At 42.7% G+C, this 24,047-nt stretch overlaps 1 protein-coding gene across 2 annotated transcripts in view; it reads right to left on the reverse strand.

The window, feature by feature from the left end:
* The window catches only part of LOC124720007 (serine/threonine-protein kinase Pink1, mitochondrial), a 112,047-nt gene that overhangs the window by 44,002 nt on the left and 43,998 nt on the right, over positions 1 to 24,047 (reverse strand). For both annotated transcript variants that reach the window (XR_007006034.1, XM_047245244.1), the window contains exons 4-5: positions 7,139 to 7,318; positions 5,264 to 5,386 (exon numbers count right to left, since the gene is read on the reverse strand). Coding sequence is in view for 1 of the 2 variants with exons in the window: in XM_047245244.1 (XP_047101200.1) it covers positions 5,264 to 5,386; positions 7,139 to 7,318 (303 nt within the window). In the remaining variant the exon portion in view is untranslated. The remainder of the gene's footprint in view (positions 1 to 5,263; positions 5,387 to 7,138; positions 7,319 to 24,047) is intronic.

Consider the following 24,047-nt stretch of genomic DNA (forward strand, 5'->3'; position numbering starts at 1 on the left):
GAAAAGCCGGGAGCCGACCACGAAGACCCCACCCATACAATGTGGCGAGGATGTGATGCCTCCATGTGGTGTTATACGCCTTCCGCAGATCGAAAAATACAGCAACGAGATGCTGACGTCGGGCAAAAGCCGTACGGACAGCAGATTCCAGCCGCACCAAATTGTCCACTGCAGACCGGCCCCGACGGAAGCCACCCTGGGATGGAGCGAGGAGACCGCGCGACTCAAGGACCCAACACAAACGCCGCCCCACCATACGTTCGAGCAATTTGCACAAAACGTTGGTGAGGGTAATGGGACGATAGCTGTCCACCGCCAGCGGGTCCGCACCAGGCTTCAAGATGGGGACAATAACACCCTCTCGCCATTGCGACGGGAACACGCCTTCGCTCCAAATGCGATTAAATATCGCGAGAAGGTGTCTCTGGCAGTCCCTGGAGAGATGCTTCAGCATCTGCGCGTGGATGCAGTCTGGGCCTGGTGCCGTATCAGGGCAATCGGCGAGGGCAGCGAGGAATTCCCTCTCGCTGAAAGGAGCATTGTATGTTTCAGAACGACGCGTGTGGAATGAGAACGGCGTCCGCTCGGCTCGCTCCTTTAGAGAGCGAAAGGCGGGGGGATAGGAGGCAGTCGCAGAGCTCTGAGCAAAGTGCACGGCAAGCCGTTCAGCAATGGCGGCAGCGTCCGTGCAGACAGCGCCGTCCAAGGAGAGCCCAGGGACACCCATAAGGGTCTGGTATCCATAAATCCGCCGGATCCGGGACCACACGAGTGAGGGGGAGACATGGGAGCCCAAGGATGAGACATACCTCTCCCAGCACTCCTGCTTACGCCGTGCAATAAGACGACGGGCCAGGGCACGGAGCCTCTTAAAGGCGATGAGGGTCTCGAGAGACGGGTGCCGCCTATGCCGCTGGAGAGCCCGCCGACGGTCGCGAATAGCCTCAGCAATCTCCGGTGACCACCAGGGTACAGCCTTCCTCCGAGGGAGGCCAGAAGATCGGGGGATGGCAGCCTCGGCCGCTGAAATGATGGATGTGGTTAAAACATGGACCACCTCGTCAATGTCACCCTGTGGGGGAGACTCAATGGCAGCAGCAGAAGTAAAAGCCGACCAGTCTGCCCTGTGGAGAGCCCAGCGGGGCAGGTGCCCAGAAGAACGACTCTGGGGTAGGGACAAAGAGATGGGAAAATGGTCACTACCGCACAGGTCAGGGTGCACCCTCCAGTGGAGGGATGGGACAAGTCCGGGGCTGCAAAGAGAGAGATCGATGGCCGAGAACGAGCCATGGGCAACACTGAAATGCGTGGGAGCACCGGTGTTCAAGAGGCTAAGGTCGAGCTGAGCCAACAAATGCTCCACGGCCCGACCGCGGTCATCAGAGACAGTCCCACCCCATAGAGGGTTGTGGGCATTGAAATCGCCCAGAAGCAGCAATGGTGGCGGGAGTTGAGCCAGCAGCGCAGCCAAGACATGTCGGGGGAGCTCCCCATCCGGAGGAATGTAAACAGAGCAAACAGTAATAGCCGGCGAGAGCTCAACCCTGACAGCAACTGCCTCTAAAGGCGTCTGAAGGGGTACTGGCGAACTACAGACAGAGTGGTGAACAAAGAGGCAAACCCCACCTGACGCTCGATGACAGGCAGCACGGTTCTTATAGTATCCCTGATAACTGCGAAGGGCGGGGGTCCGTAGTGCAGGAAACCAAGTTTCCTGCAGAGCAATGCAGAGAACAGGGGAATCACTCAGAAGCATCCGGAGCTCAGGCAGGTGGCGGAAATAACCGCCGCAGTTCCATTGGAGAATGGAAGCAGGAAGGGACTGGGAGGGCGTGAATGCGACTAAGAGGCAGACAGCGCTTCAGAGCCAACTGCCGCCACTGGGGGAGAGTCAGCTGAGTCCATAGGAGAGGCCCCCAAGGGTTCCGTGAGGGCGAGATCCGCGGCAGAGGCGATGATCTCCACCTCATCCCCGGAGCCAGGACTATGTACAGCAGGCGGTGCTGAAACCGCCGGAAGTCCTTCTTCTTGGACACATTCCGTTCCTTCTTCTCGCGTCTGCCCTTAGGGTGAGAGGGCTGGGAGAGCTTCTCTGAAGGAGCGTTGGAGGCTGACGACGATGCAGAAGCCCTATGATCAGCAGGTGGCGGAACCTTCAGCCACTGGCTGACATCTGGCTGGGAAGGAGAAGAAACGGAGGAAGGGAGAGCCCCGAGGGACCCCTTCCGCGAGAGAGGAACCGGCGGAGGCAACGCCGCCGGAGAAGGTGGGGGAGGAATCGAGCCTCCCAGTTGTGGAGCAGATGTCACTCCCGAAGTAAGCTTGGGGGGAGCGACAGAAGAGGGTTTGCCCCCAACTGCTAAGGGGGCAATAGAGGAAGGCTTGCACCCAGGCACGAGGGGGGCAGACAGAGATACATGGCCCTGAGGGCCCACTGAAGGCGGCACAGATGAAGCGACAACCGTCGCTCGCGTGGGCGACGATAACGTGGCTGCAGCATAAGATGTTCGAAGGGAAGCAGGATACAACCTCGCATATTTCTGTTTAGCCTCTCGATAAGTAAGCCGGTCCAGGGTCTTAAATTCCATTATCTTCCGCTCCTTATGAAGAACGGGGCAATCCGGCGAGCATGGAGAGTGGTGCTCCCCACAGTTGACACATACAGGCGGGGGCGCACATGGAGAATCGGGATGAGAGGGGCGTGCGCAATCTCGACATGTAGCGCTGGATGGGCAACGGGAGGACATATGCCCAAACTTCCAGCACTGGAAGCACCGCATCGGGGGAGGGACGTATGGCTTCACGTCGCAACGGTAAACCATTACCTTGACCTTCTCGGGCAAGACATCACCCTCAAAGGCCAAGATAAAGGCACCGGTGGCCACCCTGTTTGTCTTGGGTCCTCGATGGACACGACGGACAAAATGCACACCACGCCGTTCCAAGTCGGCTCTCAGCTCGTCATCGGATTGTAACAAGAGGTCACGATGATAAATAATCCCCTGGACCATATTTAAGCTACTGTGGGGAGTGACGGTAACAGGGACGTCACCCAGCTTATCACACAAGAGCAACGCTCGTGACTGGGCTGGGGAGGACGTCTTGAGGAGGGTGGACCCATTCCTCATTTTTGACAACCCTGCCACTTCCCCAAACTTATCCTCCAGGTGTTCCACAAAAAACATAGGCTTCGTCGTAAGAAAGGAGTCACCATCAGTCCTGCTGCAGACAAGGTATTGCGGTACATAAGGCTCCCGCTTGGCACTAGATCGGCGTCCCTCCCATGGCGCAGCCAACGAGGGGAATGTCTGAGGGTCATATTGCGCAGCATCGAAGTCGACTCTACCTCGCTTAGAGACGCTGGTGGCCGTGCGACCACCAGCTTGGTGTGATTTATTGCGCTTCATTGCGCCACATCCGCCCAGATGCCACCTACTCCGAACGAGGGCTCTCCCCAAGGGCGCCACCCAGCCAAAGCAACGGGTACCTGGCCGATATCCCGTTGCCCGGAGTCCCCGTGCCCCAGACAAGATGGGCACATACTCCTTGGCATGCATGGGGAGGAAACAGCTCTGGCATCTGTAGTGCGATCCCTGCGTGGTCAGAGGGCTACCACCAAGAGGGTACATGACGACCCCACCACAACGGACTGGCTACCGTGCTGGATTTTAGGTGTTTAAAGGGTCCACAGTTGTCGTAGGCGCTAAGAAGAAGAGTGCGCACAAGGCGAGAAGGAGACAACCCAGAAGATGTTGGGCGTAGTCCCCCCCACACGACAATAGGTAACATGCAAGATGGTGGAGCATGATGGACCAATACAAAAACACCACGTAAGGTGTCCTTCCCCAAATGGCACGCACTGACGACGGAAATTTGGAAGAAAAAAGGAGGTCAAACCCAAGAGGGGACCATCACAGAAGGCCGAAACGTTTGAGACTCCTTTTAGTCGCCTCTTACGACAGGCAGGAATATCGCGGGCCTATTCTTACCCCCGAACCCGCAGGGGGTGTCAAAGAGTGGCGAGCCCCCTGGGGATATGGTTGTTTGATCGGGCAGCAGATTTCTAGGAGGATGGTACTCAAAAGCTAATTGTGCAATACAGTAAGTGCCTTATATTGCTGGGAATTGAGCAGAAGAATAGACAAAGTACATGCTTTCACGGAAAAATAAAACTGCTGAAAAAAGTATACTCACTTTATCTTTATATCTAAATGTTACTTACTTAACACCTTTTATATCAAACAAATGTGCCAGTAACATTTTAAAAATGGCTAGCCTTTGGGGTCCGAAATTTTTCTAAGTGGCCGGACCTCTAGATTTTAACGATGGTACCAGTTTTGCTCGTTCCTGCAAGAGCTTCAAAAGGTGCACAACAAAAACTGAACAGATATGTACAACAGGTAACTGAGGTATAAAGACTCTTAAAATAATAACTTCCTGCCATAAATTTAATGCCAAGATCCACACTAACATTGCAAAATAATACATCACTATCAACCTGCCCCCCTTCCCCATAAACTAAGAAGAAATCCCCAAGGAATGTGGTCACAAGCACTTCCTTAAAATTTTGTTTATGTCATGAAGTGTTTAAAACGCCCACTGTCCACAGTAATACACATTTTCAGTCACTGGTTCAGGAGGAATTGAAGATATATCTTTGATATTGCTGCACATGTTGTAAGAATGAGGTATTTTAAATCCTCATGTCGTTGAAACCTGTGCGCAGACTTCATCTTTGACTTTACCTCCCAGAGAACAAACTCCAATGATGTCACGTCAGGCATACGCGCAGGCCAATTAGCAACACTTTCACATCCTATTTGGCAACCGGGAAAGAGCCAGGTGAGTAATAGGCCGAGCACATATCTCGCTAGTACCACCCACAACTACGTATTTCAAGTGGCACTTTCTCCAGTAGAACTCTAGCATTTCAGTAGAAATGGCATGTATCTTCACTGTGGTGAAGGCTGATCACATTATCTCCAATACAGAACAACAAATGTTCTCATTCCACTGCCACACAGTACTGTTTCTCCAGCATTCGACTTGAATACTCTTTAGTGATTAACATTCACTCACCAATTACACAGAAAGACAGAGTTTTATGGATAGGCTGAGGTACTTACTTTGTTAGTGGAATGTTAGAAACATTAGGTATAGTGGATTACCTATTTTTGGTGACGAAAGAGTTTAATCCACGAGATAATTTAGTTTGCCCGCACATTTTTAGCAATTCCACCCAGTGTCGACTCTGACAACACACCTGTGTGCTACTCCGTGGCGAGTCATGTGCGTGACGGCTTCCAGGAGCTGGGTCAGCAGCAGCGTCGCCTCCCTCACTGACGGGCTGTGCTGCTCCAGATACTGCTTCATGCTCGTGTCGTACCTGCAACACGAGAAGGTCTCTCTTCGTACATTTGCTTAACAATTCTATTAATTCTCAGCACCAGCATCTGTGTTCGGCAGGGGAAGCCTTCACAATGCACCCATTATGAGGGCAGTTCAGTAAGTTCTCGAAGAATCTTGGAACGTGTATTATGTTCGAGTATAATGACTTTTCTGGAGACTAGAAATCTACTATGTAGGAATGAGCATGGGTTTTGAAAAAGACGATCATGTGAAACCCAGCTCGCACTATTCGTCCACAAGGCTCAAAGGGCCATAGATACGGGTTTCCAGGTAGATGTTGTGTTTCTTGACTTCCGCAAGGCTTTCGATACAGTTCCCCACAGTTGTTTAATGAACAAAGTAACAGCATATGCACTATCAGACCAATTGTGTGATTGGACTGAAGAGTTCCTAGGTAACAGAGCGCAGCATGTCATTCTCAATGGAGAGAGAAGTCTTCCGAAGTGAGAATGATTTCAAGTGTGCCGCAGGGGAGTGTCGTGCGACCGTTGCTATTCACAATATACATAAATGACCTTGTGGATGACATCAGATGTTCACTGAGGCTTTTTGCGGATGATGCTATGGTATATTGAGAGGTTGTAACAATGGAAAATTGTACTGAAATGCAGGAGGATCTGCAGCGAATTGACGCATGGTGCAGGTAATGGCAATTTAATCTCAATGTAGACAAGTGTAATGTGCTGCGAATACATAGAAACAAAGATCCTTTATCATTTAGCTACAATACAGCAGGTCAGCAACTGGAAACAGTTAATTACATAAATTATCTGGGAGTACGCATTAGGAGTGATTTAAAATGGAGTGATCATATATAGTTGATCGTCGGTAAAGCAGATGCCAGACTGAGGTTCATTAGAAGAATCCTAAGGAAATGCAATCCGAAAACAAAGGAAGTAGGTTACAGTACGCTTGTTCGCCCACTGCTCGAATACTGCTCAGCAGTGTGGGATCCGTACCAGATAGGGTTGATAGATAAGGTAGAGAAGATCCGACAGAGAGCAGCGTACTTCGTTACAGGATCATTTAGTAATCACGAAAGTGTTACAGAGATGATAGATAAACTCCAGTGGAAGACTCTGCAGGAGAGACGCTCAGCAGCTCAGTACGGGTTTTTGTTGAAGTTTCGAGAACATACCTTCACCGAGGAGTCAAGCAGTATATTGCTCCCTCCTACGTATATCTCACGAAGAGACCATGAGGATAAAATCAGAGAGATTAGAGCCCACACAGAAGCATACAGACAATCCTTCTTTCCACAAACAATACGAGATTGGAATAGAAGGGAGAACCGATAGAGGTACTCGAGGTACCCTCCGCCACACACCGTCAGGTGACTTGCGGAGTATGGATGTAGATGTAGAATCCTCAGTGAAAACTGATGTTTCATTACACTGAAGTGATAATATTTTGATATCACTGTAGGCAAAGGGTTATTGTTACGAGCATCCAACTTCCCATCCATCATCCAATTTCCCATTTATCTCCTCACACCTTTTCCCATTCAAAAGCAACAAAGGGAATCACTAATCGAATTTTTCTGTTGTCATTGCACTTGCTTCTTCAACCCCTCTGTGTACGAGTTCGATTAGTGTTTCACTTCTTTACTGCTGGCTGGGAATACACATGAAATGACAGAGAAATTGGATCTCTCTACTTCTCAAATACACCTTATAATAATAGCATCATAAACTACCTCATGCTGCTGACTTTTAATTCATCCACTTACCTTTTCATAAGCAAGAACAAACTCATGTTCCTTCCCGAGCCCTCCGGATTTAGCCTCGATGGGAGGGCATCCGGGTACATAGCCAGTGAGCCGGGTAGAAATGGCACACGGTCTGCAAATAGCCCCAGGATTTCCACAATGTTCGGATGTGGAGGTAGGCGACGTACACGGCTGGCCAACCTGAACGACAGCAAACAAATTGGCATATTTCACACTTACACCTTACTGGAATTACAAGAAGATGACAGAAATGTGAGAGACTAATAACAACACAACAATAGTAAAATTATTTCTGGAATTCCAATTGTTTTCAAGTACACTCTCCTTACACCTTAATTAGCTTCTCACAATATTATGGACTTCCTCAACAAAAGTGAAGATCTCCAAGTACCTAGGTTTACAGTCGAGTACAGCGCACATTTTAATTTCCACAATATTTTGACAACTTCCTCAAGGTGTATACACAGACAAGGAAAAAAAATTCCCGGATATCCCATTTTAAAAAAATACTTTTTCCCGGGCGAAAATACACTTTTTCCGTGCTAAGTGACAGTAGGTTTTCCGTAGATTTTTCCCTCGGAACTATAAAAAAAAAAAAAAAAAGTAAGTGTGGAGAGAGGTTTTGGAAAGACCTTCGATGTACAGCAAAATATACGCTGCATATTTTCGTATTACAAAAGTATAAATTCAAATTCCACCAAACACAGCACGTTGGTTTCCGGAGTGTTGAAATTGAGATTGCGATGTCCTTTTGTAAGCCAATCATATCTCATGCCACGAGATCTCGTCAGCCAATGATAGTAGGTATTCAGAGCATAGGACACATGCTATAGTCAGCCAGTAGCAAGATCATTGCTACATAGCGCGAACACACAAAGAGGAGAAGTTAATGGTTTACATTAATATACATAGTATAGCTATATGAAAAGCTAAGCTTTCACATATAATATTGGTCTCTAAGATTAAAAAGCTTCAAGAGAAGCTAAGCTTTCACATGTAATATTAATCTTTGTTTGCATGTGTTATACTTTAAGATACATCACACGAATGTGCCAACAGATTTAAAATAATGACATAAATGTCTGGTCTTCTGGGCTCGAAATTCTTGTAAGTGGCTGGTCCTCAAAGTGTTCAGTTTCAAATGCTCTGTGATTTAAGAAACTCATCCCACTTCCTCACACGTAACATAATTCATCTCGCGTAGAAAGAACTTTACTTTGAAAGTAACGCTTTTCAAACCACCGTTCATTATACTATCACAAGACTGTTAGAAATAGGTTCAAAATTTAGCAGTTGCCAAAGAGCGCCTGAAAACAGACATTATTGCATGGGTGCAGCTGCAGTGGTGTAGGAAGCCCGCATGTTCGTATGTATAAAGCACTAATAAGGCTTACATTACGCAATATAAGAAACAGGTCATCAGAGGATACTCCAAGAGCATTTGAATTTTGGAAAACATACTAAAATGCATAATTCGGCTCGAAGTGTATATTGTCCTTTTTTTTTTTCCAGATTCACAATGAAGTAGGTCCCATCTGACATTAAGCTTTTCAGTGTAGTTTTTGGGATATAAATTTTCTTGGAGTAACAGTACTGTACTATCTAATATTTGGTTCTTTATTATGGTATAATGCCATACATGGCAGAGGATGAAAATGTGCATTTCGAATTCAGCGAATAGTTGGGACTAGCCAAAACTGTGGAATGAAGCACTTCGTTTCAGATAAATTGATTGCTTCAGCGGAAAGATTGTTGTTTGTTGTTGTGGTCTTCAGTCCTGAGACTGGTTTGATGCAGCTCTCCATGCTACTCTATCCTGTGCAAGCTGCTTCATCTCCCAGTACCTACTGAAACCTACATCCGTCTGAATCTGTTTAGTGTATTCATCTCTTGGTCTCCCTCTACGATTTTTACCCTCCGCGCTGCCCTCCAATACTACATTGGTGCCTCAGAACATCTCCCACCAACCGATCCCTTCTTCTAGTCAAGTTGTGCCACAAACTCCTCTTCTCCCCAAACCTATTCAGTACCTCCTCATTAGTTATGTGATCTACCCACCCAATCTTCAACGTTCTTCTGTAGCACCACATTTCGAAACCTTCTATTCTCTTCTTGTCTAAACTAGTTATCGTCCATGTTTCACTTCCATACATGGCTACACTCCATACAAATACTTTCAGAAATGGCTTCCTGACACTTAAATCTATACTCGATGTTAACAAATTTTTCTTCTTTAGAAATGCTTTCCTTGCCATTGCCAGTCTACATTTTATATCCTCTCTACTTCAACCATCATCAGTAATTTTGCTCCCCAAATACCAAAACTCATTTACTACTTTAAGAGTCTCATTTCCTAATCTAATTCACTAAGCATCACCCGACTTAATTCGACTACATTCAATTATCCTCATGTTCATGTTCACCTTATACCCTCCTTTCAAGACACTGTCCATTCCATTCCACTGCTCTTCCAAGTCCTTTGCTGTCTCTGACATAATTACAATGTCATCGGCGAACCTCAAAGGTTTTATTTCTTCTCCATGGATTTTAATACCTACTCCGAACTTTTCTTTCGTTTCCTTTACTGCTTGCTCAATATACAGATTGAATAGCAACGGGGAGAGGCTAAAACCCTGTCTCACTCCCTTTCCAACCACTGCTTCCCTTTCTTGCCCCTCGACTCTTATAACTGCCATCTGGTTTCTGTACAAATTGTAAATAGCCTTTCGCTCCCTGTATTTTGCCCCTGCCAACTTCAGAATTTGAAAGAGAGTATTCCAGTCAACATTGTCAAAAGCTTTCTCTAAGTCTACAAATGCTAGAAACGTAGGTTTGCCTTTCCTTAATCTTTCTTCTAAGATAAGTCGTAGGGTCAGTATTGCCTCACGTGTTCCAATATTTCTACGGAATCTAAACTGATCTTCCCTGAGGTTGGCTTCTACCAGGTTTTCCATTCGTCTGTAAAGAATTTGCGTTAGTATTTTGCATCCGTGACTTATAAAACTGATTGTTCGGTAATTTTCACATCTGTCAACACCTGCTTTCTTTGGGATTGGAATTATGATTAATAAAGCCAAATTTCTTTAGCAAACTGACAAATAACTTCATTGTTCTGCAAGGCAACTAATGCTTGACTGCTAATAACCTGGAAATAAAATAAAATCAGAAAACTGAAACTCATAATATATTTTTGCCCTCCGTAATTATGTGAATGTATTTCAATTCACTTGATAGCTCCCGGCCACAAATCCATTTTGTTTTCATTTGATGTGGGAGCTGTAAACGAAGAGGAAACTGCAAAATTACTTAACGCAAACATGGGTCACGTGGAGTCTAACCCCTCCCCACTACAGTTCAGACAACTCTGCACATGTGCGAATCTGACAACCAGGGCTCACAAGAATTCCCCCCCCCCCCCCCCCCTCCCCCTCGTTAGCGTCTGGCTGCTTGCTGCTACTGCCAATACAGCTAACAGCCACTCTTCAAGTAGCAGGAAATGGGAGAAGCTACTGCTCATTAGTGAGTCAACTGTGCATGCACATGAGCCCATTGGCAACTGGTCAAACGAACCGAAGGTAAACAGTTGTGACGTCACGCTCATAGAAAGTAGTTTATTGTTACGAGGTATTACATAGTCTTCGCCCTAAGGTCTTTGACATATTTTTGCTGTTTGCAGACGCTTGTGCGTGCACGGTGTTTTGTTGTTGTTAATGGTGCATTTCCTTTGCCACTAAAGTTTTATTTTTTTCCTCTTGTTTATATTTTTTGCTGCAGTATCATTCTCCAGTAGCAGGATACAGTAACATTCTTTGCTAGAGAATCAATTCTTAGCAGTCAAAATTACAAAAATTTAACTGAAAGCTAAAACAATGAAAAAGTCACAGAATTCCGAAAAATTCACAGTTTTCTCCCGGATGAAAAAATTCCCGGGTTTCCTGGTTGACCCGGGTTGTATACACCATGTTCCTTCACTGAAAACTGAGAATGAAGTGCTTATATCAAAAAGGGTGCAAGACAGGGGTGTAGTGTTTTGCCCCTGCTGTTCAATCTATATACGAGGGCTATCCACAAAGTACATTATGTTTTGGAATTAAAAATAAATAAAGTATTGGAAATTTTTTTATTATATACAGATGAAAGCCACACTTAAATACTACTTTTCTACATAGTTGCCATTTAAATTAAGGCACTTATCGTAGCGATGGACGAGCTTGGAAATTCCTTCGTCGTAAAATTCAGCCGCCTGCGCCTTCAACCACATGGTTACCTCTTCTTGAAGCTGTGTGTCGTCATCAAAACGCTGCATAGCCAACCACTTCTTCATTGCTGGGAGTAAGTGGAAGTCGCTCGGTGCCAGGTCGGGACTGTACAGCGGATGAGGAAACAACTCCCACTTAAAAGATTCGAGAACTTCACGAGTGGCATTTGCTGTGTGTGCCTGGGTGTTGTCGTGAACCGGCAAGATCTTTGAGCCCAACTTTCCCCTGCATTTGTTTTGTATTGCTCTTCTGAGGTTGTGCACAGTTTGGCAATACCTTTGAGAGTTTATTGTAGTGCATCTTTCCAGGAAATCCACAAAAATCACACCTTTTCTGTCCCAAAAGAGGTAACCACGCGGTTGAAGGCGCAGGCGGCCGAATTTTATGACGAAGGAATTTCCAAGCTCGTCCATCGCTACGACAAGTGCCTTAATTTAAATGGCAACTATGTATAAAATAAAAAAAATTTCCAATACTTTATTTATTTTAATTCCAAAACGTAATGTACTTTGTGGATAGCCCTCGTATAAGAAGATATGTCAGAAATGAAAGAAAGGTTCAAGAATGGGATTAAAATTCAGCGTGAAAAGATATCAATGAAAAGATTCACTGACGACATTGCTATCTTCGGTGAAAGTGAAGAAGAATTACAGATGTACTCAATGGATTGAACAGTCTGATGACAGAAAATATGCATCGACAGTACACTGAAGAAAGACAAGAAATCATGAAGAGTAGCAGAAATGAGACTAGCGGCAAACTTAAAATCAAAATTAGGGGGCCATAGAGTAGATGAAGTTAAGGAATTCTGCTGTTTTGGAAGCAGAATAACAGACGATAGATGAAGCGAGGAGGACATAAAAAGCATTCACATAATTACGGAGGGCAAAAATATATTATGAGTTTCAGTTTTCTGATTTTATTTTATTTCCAGGTTATTAGCAGTCAAGCATTAGTTGCCTTGCAGAACAATGAAGTTATTTGTCAGTTTGCTAAAGAAATTTGGCTTTATTAATCATAATTCCAATCCCAAAGAAAGCATTTCTAGCCAAAGTAGGTCTGCTGGTATCAAACACTGGCCTTAGTATGAGGAAGAAGTTTCTGGGAATGCATGTTTGGATCACAGCATTGTACAGTAGTGAATCATGGGCTGTGAGAAAACCAGAAAATGAGAATCAAAGCATTTGAGATGGTGTGCTAAGATGGGTGAAAATTAGGTGGACTCATGAGAGAAAAAATAAGGTGGCTCTCTACAGAACTGACAAAGAATGGAACATACGGAAAACACTGATAAGGTGAAGGGGCAGGATGAAAGTACACTTTTTAACCTTTTTGTAGGTGATTTTATAGCAAGTCAACAAAGGTGGTTTTTTTTATTCTTGTGCAATATTAGAACTGTGATCAAATGACTACTAATTTTTATTATAACTGCATTTATGTAATTTAGGACCCAAAGCAATGGTGATATGTGATTTTACCACAGCCCATTTATGAGTAGTTAAACCCAGGTGTAAGTGTATTTCCCATTTGCAGACATTAAACAATGTGTTCCGACTTCACATGTGACAACAGTAATGATCTCACGAGAAGTGGACACCATTTGTTTTAGAAGTTTTTATACACCGCGTACAGCCTGCTACCACTAGATGTCAGGCACATCCAGAGGTGTAAGACATATTCTAATAAATATAGTAAAACCACTATGTATGCTTCTCAAATTTCACAAAAGAAATATTTTCCCACGTCTGCTGGAGAAACTACTTTGGTGGTAAGCATACTTCCCAACTTCCCACGGCCCTAAAAACTGTATTTCACAACAATCACAAACTGCAACATAGACAGTATACTGAAACAGATGCCAAGAGCTTACATAAGTGGTGCAACGTATTCCAATAAATGCAGTAATGAAATACGATTACGAGTAAGTATAATAACCCGGGGCTGGCGACAGGATTAAGACACTAGAATACATCCCACGGTACTATAGTGTGCTCCAGAAGGTAAAACTGTAGGGGTGGATAGAGCTTAGAATACATCCGACAAATAAACAGGTGCTACTCTAAGATCAAGAGGTTGACACGAGAGAGGAATCTGTGGCTGCCTGTGTCGAATCAGTCAGAAGACTAATGGGCAGACACGGGAGAAGGGGAGGGGGGGGTGGGGGGTGGGGGGAGTAAGGCCAAGAGGGAGGAGCAGCACCTCTGGAGCACGGAGTCACTGCAGTTTTGTGTAAAAAATGGTACAGAACAAATCATTATTACAGGGTGCATATGCGGACAAGGAGAAAAAAAAAAAATCCCGGATTTTTCCCGGTTAAGAATACTCTTTTTCCCCAGGTGAAAGTACATTGTTACACATTAAATGACAATATGCTTTCCCTCAGAACAGTAAAACTTATCAATCCTTTGAATGGTAAATGTTTTATACACTGACGTAGAGCTTCCTGGAACCTAGAAAAACAACCAACGTATTTTGGAAACATCTTTGATATGCAGTGTCGTGTACACTGCATATTTTCATATTGCTGTTGTTTTGGTCTTCAGTCCTGCGAATGGTTTGATGCAGCTCTCCATGCTACTCTATCCTGTGAAAGCTGCTTCATCTCCCAGTACCTACTGCAGCCTACATCCTTCTGAATCAGCTTAGTGTATTCATCTCTTGGTCTCCCTCTACGATTTTTACCCTCCACACTGCCCTCCAATGCTCAATTTGTGATCCCTTGATGCCTCAGAACATGTCCATCCAACCGATCGATCCCTTCTTCTGGTCAAGTTGTGCCTCAAACTCCTCTTCTCCCCAATTCTATTCAATACCTCCTCATTAGTTATGTGATCTACCCATCTAATCTCCAGCATTCTTCTGTAGCACCACATTTCGAAAGCTTCTATTCTCTTCTTGTCTAAACTATTTATCATCCATGTTTCACTTCCATACATGGCTACACTCCATACAAATACTTTCAGAAATGGCTTCCTGACAAATCTATACTCGATGTTAACAAATTTCTCTTCTTCAGAAATGCTTTCCTTGCCATTGCCAGTCTACATTTTATATCCTCTCTACTTCGACCATCATCAGTTATTTTGCTCCCCAAATAGCAAAACTCCTTTACTACTTCAAGTGTCTCATTTCCTAATCTAATTCCCTCAGTATCACCCGACTTCATTCCATTATCCTCGTTTTGCTTTTGTTGATGTCCATCTTATATCCTCCTTTCAAGACACTGTCCATTCCATTCAACTGCTCTTCCAAGTCCTTTGCTGTCTCTGACAGAATTACAATGTCATCGGCAAGCCTCAAAGTTTTTATTTCTTCTCCATGGATTTTAATACCTACACTGTATTTTTCCTTTGTTTCCTTTACTGCTTGCTCAATATACAGATTGAATAGCATCGGGAAGAGGCTACAACCCTGTCTCACTCCCTTCCCAACCACTGCTTCCCTTTCATGCCCCTCGACTCTTATAACTGCCATCTGGTTTCTGTACAAATTGTAAATAGCCTTTCGCTCCCTGTAGTTTACCCCTGCCGCTTTCAGAATTTGAAAGAGTATTCCAGTCAAAATTGTCAAAAGCTTTCTCTAGGTCTACAAATGCTAGAAACGTAGGTTTGCATTTCCTTAATCTATTTTCCAAGATAAGTCGTAGGGTCAGTATTGCCTCACGTGTTCCAACATTTCTACAGAAGCCAAACTGATCTTCCCCAATGTCGGCTTCTACCAGTTTTTGCATTCATCTGTAAAGAATTCGTGTTAGTATTTTGTAGCTGTGACTTATTAAACTGGTAGTTCGGTAATTTTCACATCCGTCAACACCTGCTTCCTTTGGGATTGGAATTATTATATTCTTCTTGAAGTCTGAGGGTATTTCGCCTGTCTCATACATCTTGCTCACCAGATGGTAGAGTTTTGTCAGGACTGGCTCTCCCAAAGCCGTCAGTAGTTCCAATGGAAGGTTGTCTACTCCCGGGGTCTTGTTTCAATACAGGTCTTTCAGTGCTCTGTCAAACTCTTCACGCAGTTTCGTATCTCCCATTTCATATTATGAAAGTGTAAGTACAAATTACATCAAATGCAGCACTGTAAGTACTAAAACAGAGAGGACTGACACACTTTTGACAGCCAATCATAGCTCATGTCACACAACATGAATGCTGTCACGCTCATCGAAAGCAGCTCACTGTTATTTACTGTCGGCGGACACGTGGGTGTGCGCTGTGTTTTCTTTGCAACTTGAGTTTTATTTTGGTGTTATTCTCTTGTTTATGTTATTTTGCTGCAGTATTATTCTGCAGTAGTGAGCTACAGTAAAATTCTTTCTTAGAGAATCAGTTTTTACAAGTCAAAACTAAGGAAACTTTGCTGAAAACTTAAAACAATGAAAAATTCCTGAAATTCTAAAATGATGTCCAGGTTTTTCCCATATTTTTCCCAGATGACAAAATTCCCCAATTTCTACTGAATTATTCACTAAAAACTATATAAAAATGGTTTATTTTCAATTTATTTTCATTTACAGCAAGAATTATAGCAGAAATGTAAGATATCTATTTGGCCATGCCAAACAGAACTCACATCTACAGTTTTTCTGTTCACAACTGATATATATTCTGTCATTAAGATCTTTTCTCTAACTATGAACTGCAAGCTGCTCAAAAGGCAATGTATCTAAACTCTCACAATTCCACGTTATCAGTTTCTCCAGTCTGCCTGCCCAAACAAAGGACTGTGGAACAATGGCCTTCCCTATGACATGGTACCACATCTGATAGCTTTGTTCTCTTTAGAGGAGGAACTCAGGAGTGTCTCATCAATAACTGGGCCAGTCCTCTATCAGCTCATGTCACCAGAAATTGTTGAGCAACAGCAGATTTCCACGGAGACAGTAAACAAAGCTTCAGGTGTCACAATACAAAACCAATCCGCAGCAACTCCAGAATACAATTTTCCTTCACGATGCTTATCACTGTGTCACAAGTCTCTATAGTGATAACATTCTTGGCAAGACAGAGAATTGAAAGCCAATGCCATGATTCACCACTAAATGTAAAGCAACAAAATGTCTTCTATACATTTTATAGCCAATTTATTACTGGTAAAGAGGTGGAAGAAATTCTGTCAAATATAAGGACTGAATCTGATCACGTGCTCCCATAATACTTTTAACAACATACTTTTCACCAGTATGAGTTGCTCTTTAAAAAATAAATACATAAAAACTTCATTTACTACCAGTTTTAATTGGATAGATCACAAGGCCCCACATAGATGATGCACAACAATTATACAGCCCATGGAACATTTTAAAATAACTCTGTATAAGCAAATGACTACATATAACCAATTAAATGATACAGTACACTAAAGCCAAACTCTTTAAGTGTTTTTTTTTTTTTTTAATTGTGCTGGTAAGTTAGTTTGGAAAAACTGGGTGCCACTGTCCATAGTTAGTGAAAACTGTGACAAATCTGCAAGAAAGCATTTTGGGGTTAGAATTTGCTCATTGTCAATTGGCAGTGAGTGTGCAAAGAGCATTCTGTGGTAAATCATACAGTGCACCACCAGTTTACAACAGCATAGAGGAATGGCACAAGAAATTTGATGATGACAGTCGTCTGTGTGATTCAAAACATTCGGGCCAATCAGGCGTGTCAAAACAGACAGTGAATTGTGTTAAGGATGGAACATTGTATAGTCCCACAAAGTAAACCAATCGAGCTAGTGGAGACCCTCTGCTAACAGTCTGCAAAATCGTCCATAAGGAATTAAAGAGTGACACCGAAAAATTTGCACCATCTGCAAGCCTAAACAGTGACGGCAAATTGCACCATTTGCAGTTCTGCACTGATAAGCTGGAACCATCTTAAAATGGCATCTTGAGAAGCAAATTAATCATCAGGCACACACACACACACACACACACACACACACACACACACACACACACACACGGGTCAAAAGGAATAAACTGTCCAACATGTCTAACAGCCCGATAAAGTTAGTGTGTTCTGTGCTGTGGGTAACAAAACTGTCTGCAGACCTTCCCTCTTCGCTAAGGGAACTGCCGTCATATCACCTATCCCAACATACTGGACTTTTGGCTCGTGCCAGAATCTGAAGGTGATAGAAGGGATTTCATCTTTGGACAGGATGGCGCACCTCCACATTTCCAGAATAGTGTGTAAGATTACCCAAATGGGGCACTGTCACATCACTGGAGCGGCTGCATATCCGGACTTGACGTCCCATGTTTCTCGTGTGGGTATACATCATTGGTAACATTTACATTCCATCTCTACCACAGAAGCTCAAAGACTTGCGACACCAAACCACATCTACTGTTCTTACTACCACTCCTGATATGGTGCATTGGGTATGGGTAGGGTTGGACTACCTGTTAGATGTATGACCTTTGATGAAGGGTGGACAGGTAGAACAACTGTAAACATTGCAAAAAAACTGAGTGTTTGTCTACTGGGGACTTTATCATTTGTTATGTTGTTTTTTTCATTTATCCGAAGCAACTTTTTGAAATTATTCGTTGATTTAATAATTACTCTTTACTGTTTTCCCAGTATATCTGCCTTTCAACAGATGTCAACTGCACCCTTTCAATTTCGCTTTGTGCCTCTTCCTTAAGCAACACAACATGTTTGATAATATTGTCAAATTGTTAATATATTGACTGCCTGGCGGAGCATACTGTCAATACTTAGAATATTGATAATCAAAAATATTCTCAAAGCTGTCAACACATACTGAGCATGGGAGATTGAGAATTGACAGTTCAACAATATTCACCATTCAAATGTTGACAGAGCTTCACAAAAAAGCTGCACAGTGTTTCAAATGTTTGTGTTTTCAGTTTGTCTTGTGCATATTGCACCTCAGATTCAATTTGTAAAATAGCCTTTTAACTCAAAATTGTTTTAATGGGCCTACGTAAGAGTAATTATTGTATTTGCAACATCAGGGTGGTCGTCAGAGGATCATAATCAGAGTGCATTCTTCATTAATTAAAAATAGTATCCCTAATAAAATTACACAGGATTAAAATTAAATTGGATTAAAATTAAACAGAATTAAAATTAAACAGGATTGTGAAAAAGCACTTCTGATTCTAAACTTATGTCATGTGTGTGCAACAAGTAGTACAGCTGCGAATGACAAGTCAGTCCCACCTAATTATCACAAAATGTAAGAACAACTTTGTACACTGATTACCTGAATATATCCTTGCCTATCAGCCTTGTGAACTACCACTTTAACGTGGTGATTAGATCCGTGTGTCTCAATGATCCACAGAGCTATATTGGAAGGACCTATCCTGCTGCAGGGGGGGGGGGGGGGGGGGGGGGGGGGGCAGCGGCTTCTACATCTACATTTACATGACTACTCTGCAATTCACATTTAAGTGCTTGGCAGAGGGTTCATCGAACCACAATCATACTATCTCTCTACCATTCCACTCCCGAACAGCACACAGGGAAAACGAACACCTAAACCTTTCTGTTCGAGCTCTGATTTCTCTTATTTTATTTTGATGATCATTCCTACCTATGTAGGCTGGGCTCAACAAAATATTTTCGCATTCGGAAGAGAAAGTTGATGACTGAAATTTTGTAAATAGATCTCGCTGCGATGAAAAATGTCTTTGCTTTAATGACTTCCATCCCAACTCGCGTATCATATCTGCCACACTCTCTCCCCTATTACGTGATAATACAAAACGAGCTGCCCATTTTTGCACCCTTTCGATGTCCTCCGTCAATCCCACCTGGTAAGGATCCCACACCGCGCAGCAATATTCTAACAGAGGACGAACGAGTGTAGTGTAAGCTGTCTCTTTAGTGGACTTGTTGCATCTTCTAAGTGTCCTGCCATGGAAACGCAACCTTTGGCTCGCCTTCCCCACAATATTATCTATGTGGTCTTTCCAACTGAAGTTGTTCGTAATTTTAACACCCAGGTACTTAGTTGAATTGACAGCCTTGAGAGTTGTACTATTTATCGAGTAATCGCATTCCAACGGATTTCTTTTGGAACTCGTGTGGATCACCTCACACTTTTCGTTATTCAGGGTCAACTGCCATCTGCCACACCATACAGCAATATTTTCTAAATCGCTTTGCAACTGATACTGGTCTTCGGATGACCTTGCTAGATGGTAAATTACAGCATCATCTGTGAACAACCTAAGAGAACTGCTCAGATTGTCACCCAGGTCATTTATAAAGATCAGGAACAGCAGAGGTCCCAGGACGCTTCCCTGGCGAACACCTGATATCACTGCAGTTTTACTCGACGATTTGCCGTCTATTACTACAAACTGCGACCTTCCTGACAGGAAATCACGAATCCAGTCGCACAACTGAGACGATACCCCATAGGCCCACAGCTTGATTAGAAGTCGCTTGTGAGGAACGGTGTCAAAAGCTTTCCGGAAATCCAGAGATACGGAATCAACCTGAGATCCCCTGTCGATAGCGGCCATTACTTCGTGCGAATAAAGATCTAGCTGCATTGCACAATAAGGATGTTTTCTGAAACTGTGCTGATTACGTATCAATAGATCGTTCCCTTCGAGATGATTCATAATGTTTGAATACAGTATATGTTCCAAAACCCTACTGGAAACCGACGTCAATGATATATGTCTGTAGTTCGATGGATTACTCCTACTACCTTTCTTAAGAAATGGTGTGACCTGCGCAATTTTCCAATCTGTAGGTACGGATCTATCGGTGAGCGAGCAGTTGTATATGATTGCTAAGTAGGGAGCTATTGTATCAGCGTAATCTGAAAGGAAGCTAATCGGTATACAATCTGGACCTGATGACTTGCCCGTATCAATCGATTTGAGTTGCTTCGCAACCCCTAAGGTATCTACTTCTAAGAAACTCATGCTAGCAGCTGTTCGTGTTTCAAATTCTGGAATATTCCATTCGTCTTCCCTGGTGAAGGAATTTCAGAAAACTTTCCTGTCAGTCCCGCTCGACTCACACTTTTTCAACCCCGTCGGTGTTAGACTACAAGGCCTGGGATGTCTTTCATTTTCACTCTCTAGCCTCAACTTACGAGGAATGGTGGGATGACTTTTGTAATGTTGGTTAAGATCCCTGATATTTTTGTAATGTAGGTTAAGATCACTGATATCATGCCCTGCAGCCATTTACCCCCTGGACCTTCATTTGCAAGTAATTGATAATAATTTTTTTTTTTTTGCACGATGCTCTAGAGCTTCAAACGAGAAATGTCACACAGACTGGTCTTGTAGCATAACTGCTATAGCACGAGCCTCTTATGCAAGGACTGTGGGTTCAAGTCTCATGAAGTGCTTTGAATTTTTTTATTTTTAAATCTGCCAAAAATGATCTTTATCACTGAAACTTCCTGGCAGATTAAAACTGTGTGCCAGACCGAGACTCGAACTCGGGACCTTTGCCTTTCGTGGGCAAGTGCTCTACCATCTGAGCTACTGAAGCACAACTCACGCCCGGTCTCACAGCTTTACTTCTGCCAGTATCTCGTCTCCTACCTTCCAAAGGCAAAGGTCCCGAGTTCGAGTCTCGGTCGGGCACACAGTTTTAATCTGCCAGGAAGTTTCATATCAGCACACACTCCGCTGCAGAGAGAAAATCTCATTCTAGGATCTTTATCATTATTTTTATTCAATTAGTAGGTTTAAACATAAGTTTTTTAACACTTAGGCACCGACACCCGTAAAAATAAGGGCGTGCGCGACCTGCCCAAAAGTCCGGCGCCCGTAATTTTACTGGCGCGTGTTCTCGTTCTTCCTCTTCTTTCCTTTGTGTGTTCTTACGGCTCCCACTTGTCTGGGAGGCGCTGCACGGACTGTAGTTTGAGTATTGGTCACTAGATGGTGCGGGCATGCTGTGGAAGGGTGTGCTTCCCTTTTTATTTGTCGGGTTTTGTGAGCGGCTTTTTTTTCCCCACGCGGTCTCAGTAGCGTCGACATGGCGAAGCGTGGCTTGACGGACGAAGAAATTGCTCACGAGTTATACAGTGATTTAGAAGAAATTGACGTTGATTTGTCAGAGGAAGATATTGTAGATGACTCTGATGATGTGGACTATGTTCAAGAAGTAGTTTCTGGCAGTTCAGGTAAAGAATTCTGACAACAAAACGTCTATAATTTTTGTTCAGATTTTCACTGAAAACACTCTCAGTACGTAATTATGATTTTATTTGCAAATACTAATGTTCTGATAGACTCAGAAGAGGAGAGCAGATGTCCAAGCACTTCAGCAGCAAGTAATCCCGTCGATATTGTGCCTGAATAACGAGTGAGACTAACGGTGAGTGGGAAGCCGAGACGTGCACGCAGCACTGATTCTGAGGAAGGTTGGACAACTACTGATGGTGCACCAGATACCGATCTATTCTCAGGACAATTTGGAATATGCAATGTTGTCAGTTTAGACCAGAACAGTGCACCTCTAGAATTTTTTTTCATATTTCCTGACAGACAGTATGATGAAACATATAAAAGAACAAACTAATCTGTATGCTCAACAATGCATCAGGAAATTATGAAGCACAAATTCCCTTTCACCCACCTGCCCATTATCAAAGTGCAAAGGAGTTACACTTATGGAAATAAGGAAGTTTCTGGTAAAGTGTGGCGAAAACACACAAGCTACCAGCGTAGTGAATGTAAAGTAGCACTGTGCAAAATGCCGCACTTCAAAATTTACCACACAAAGGGCAAAATTGCATCCTAAAACAGTTACAGGAGGTTACTGTAGATAAGACATACTGTATCCATCATAATTCCATTTTTTGTGTGAAATAAAAAAATTTTCTTCTAGAAAATACAGTGAATATACCTTTGACCAATTTTTCCTTTTTTCAAAAACAATGTTATAATAATAACGCTTGTCAAAAGTATGTATTAATTCAAGAGAAAGGTATTCTATATGGTTTTAAACAAGAAAGTCTAGGTTTTTCAATAAGAGTAATTTTATTGCTATAACTGAAACCTTTTATGAGTTGTAGTAGTTTAAAATACGTTAAAATTAGCCAGTCTCTATGGTACACACTCACGCGCAATGGCTCAGGACCCAAAGTGTTAAAATTTCTGTTCCCTTGTCACACCATTTTAACCATCCTATTGAGTTTTTCCAATAGCTTTCATTTTTTCTTCCTGTAATTCTTTTACTGCTGAGAATATTTAGGCATGTGATCTCAAATGTTTCCATGTATTGATGGCAATTTAATTTCACATTTTGTCATTCTACATTTTCATTTTCATCCATGTTCTTGACTCATTATTTCTGTTCTTCAATTTGCTTGAATTTCATTTTAGTTATAAGCTCTTCTTTCTTTTAAATCTTCATTTGGATCATTTTGTCCATTGTGCATTAATAATTTAAGTTTTACGAGTTTGTTTGATAATTACCACTACAGAAAATGTAGACCCCGTAATGTAAATTACATTTTTAAAACATTGCACATACAAACAGATTATTTCATCTTTAGTTTTTCAACCAATAGACTGGTATTTTCAAATGTTTAAATATTATTTATAGATAAATAAAAGTAATTAAATTCACATGCAGAAAGATCAGACAGATAAAGAATGATGGGAAGAAAAAAATGGGATCAATTGAAGTTAATTCAATGATTAAAATGATGTAACAAAGAAACAAAAATAATTTTTTTTTATTAATTGAATAAAAATAATGACCAAAATCAATTCTATAAAGATTTAAAAATAAAAAATTTTCAAAGCACTTTATAAGATTCAAACCAACAACCTCTTGCTTATGAGGCTTGTACTACAACCATTATGCTACGTGAACAATCATTATGACATTTTTAAATCTTTAAGGCATCACAAAAAATTAGCTATATTGTTTGCGAATGAGGATCCACCAGGGTGAATGGTTGGAGGGTGTGATACCTGGAAACGTAACCTACAAAGTGGTATAGATTATTTCATTAAGTTGATCCCACTGCTGAGGACCTCGTCATGATGTTAGGAAGTGGGGGAGGGGGGGGGGGGGGAGGGGGGTGTCTACTAAGGCATAGTGGCGCCAACCCTCCTAAGGGAGTAAACCCTGATGTCAAATCCTGATCCTCCAGGTCGAGGGTTGGATCAATGGAACAGCATTGTATTATCCATACAATTTTTCTAAGGCTCCAGAATCTAAAGTAAAGCCTCGGCACTTCAATGGAAAAATATTATGATAATTACTGGCAAGAAAAAGAACACACGGATTTGGTACATGGAACATTCAGAGCATGACAAACAAGTACAAATAGAGAATGAAATGAATTGATTCCACGTGGAATCTTTCCAGTTTCAAGTAAATAAATAAATAAATAAATAAAAAAAATAAAAAATAGACACACAAGGAAATGAGTAATTTGGATATTTTATCCATTTTGGTCTGGAGTTTATGGACATAAATGGGCATAAGCAGGTGTTTTCAATCTAATTAACAAAATTGAGCATTTACTTCGAGGACTACACATTCTTCTATGAAAGGATTGTCACCTGCCATCATCAAGTTACACGGAATTGAAATGGTTATAATAGGAGTATAAGCACCAAATGATCATTTGTCGAAGCAGACCAAAGATTCTCTTTAGCAGAAATTAGATCACCTACTCAACCAAGATAAAAA

The sequence above is a fragment of the Schistocerca piceifrons genome, chromosome 11, assembly GCF_021461385.2.
Source record: "Schistocerca piceifrons isolate TAMUIC-IGC-003096 chromosome 11, iqSchPice1.1, whole genome shotgun sequence".
NCBI classification, from domain to species: domain Eukaryota; kingdom Metazoa; phylum Arthropoda; class Insecta; order Orthoptera; family Acrididae; genus Schistocerca; species Schistocerca piceifrons.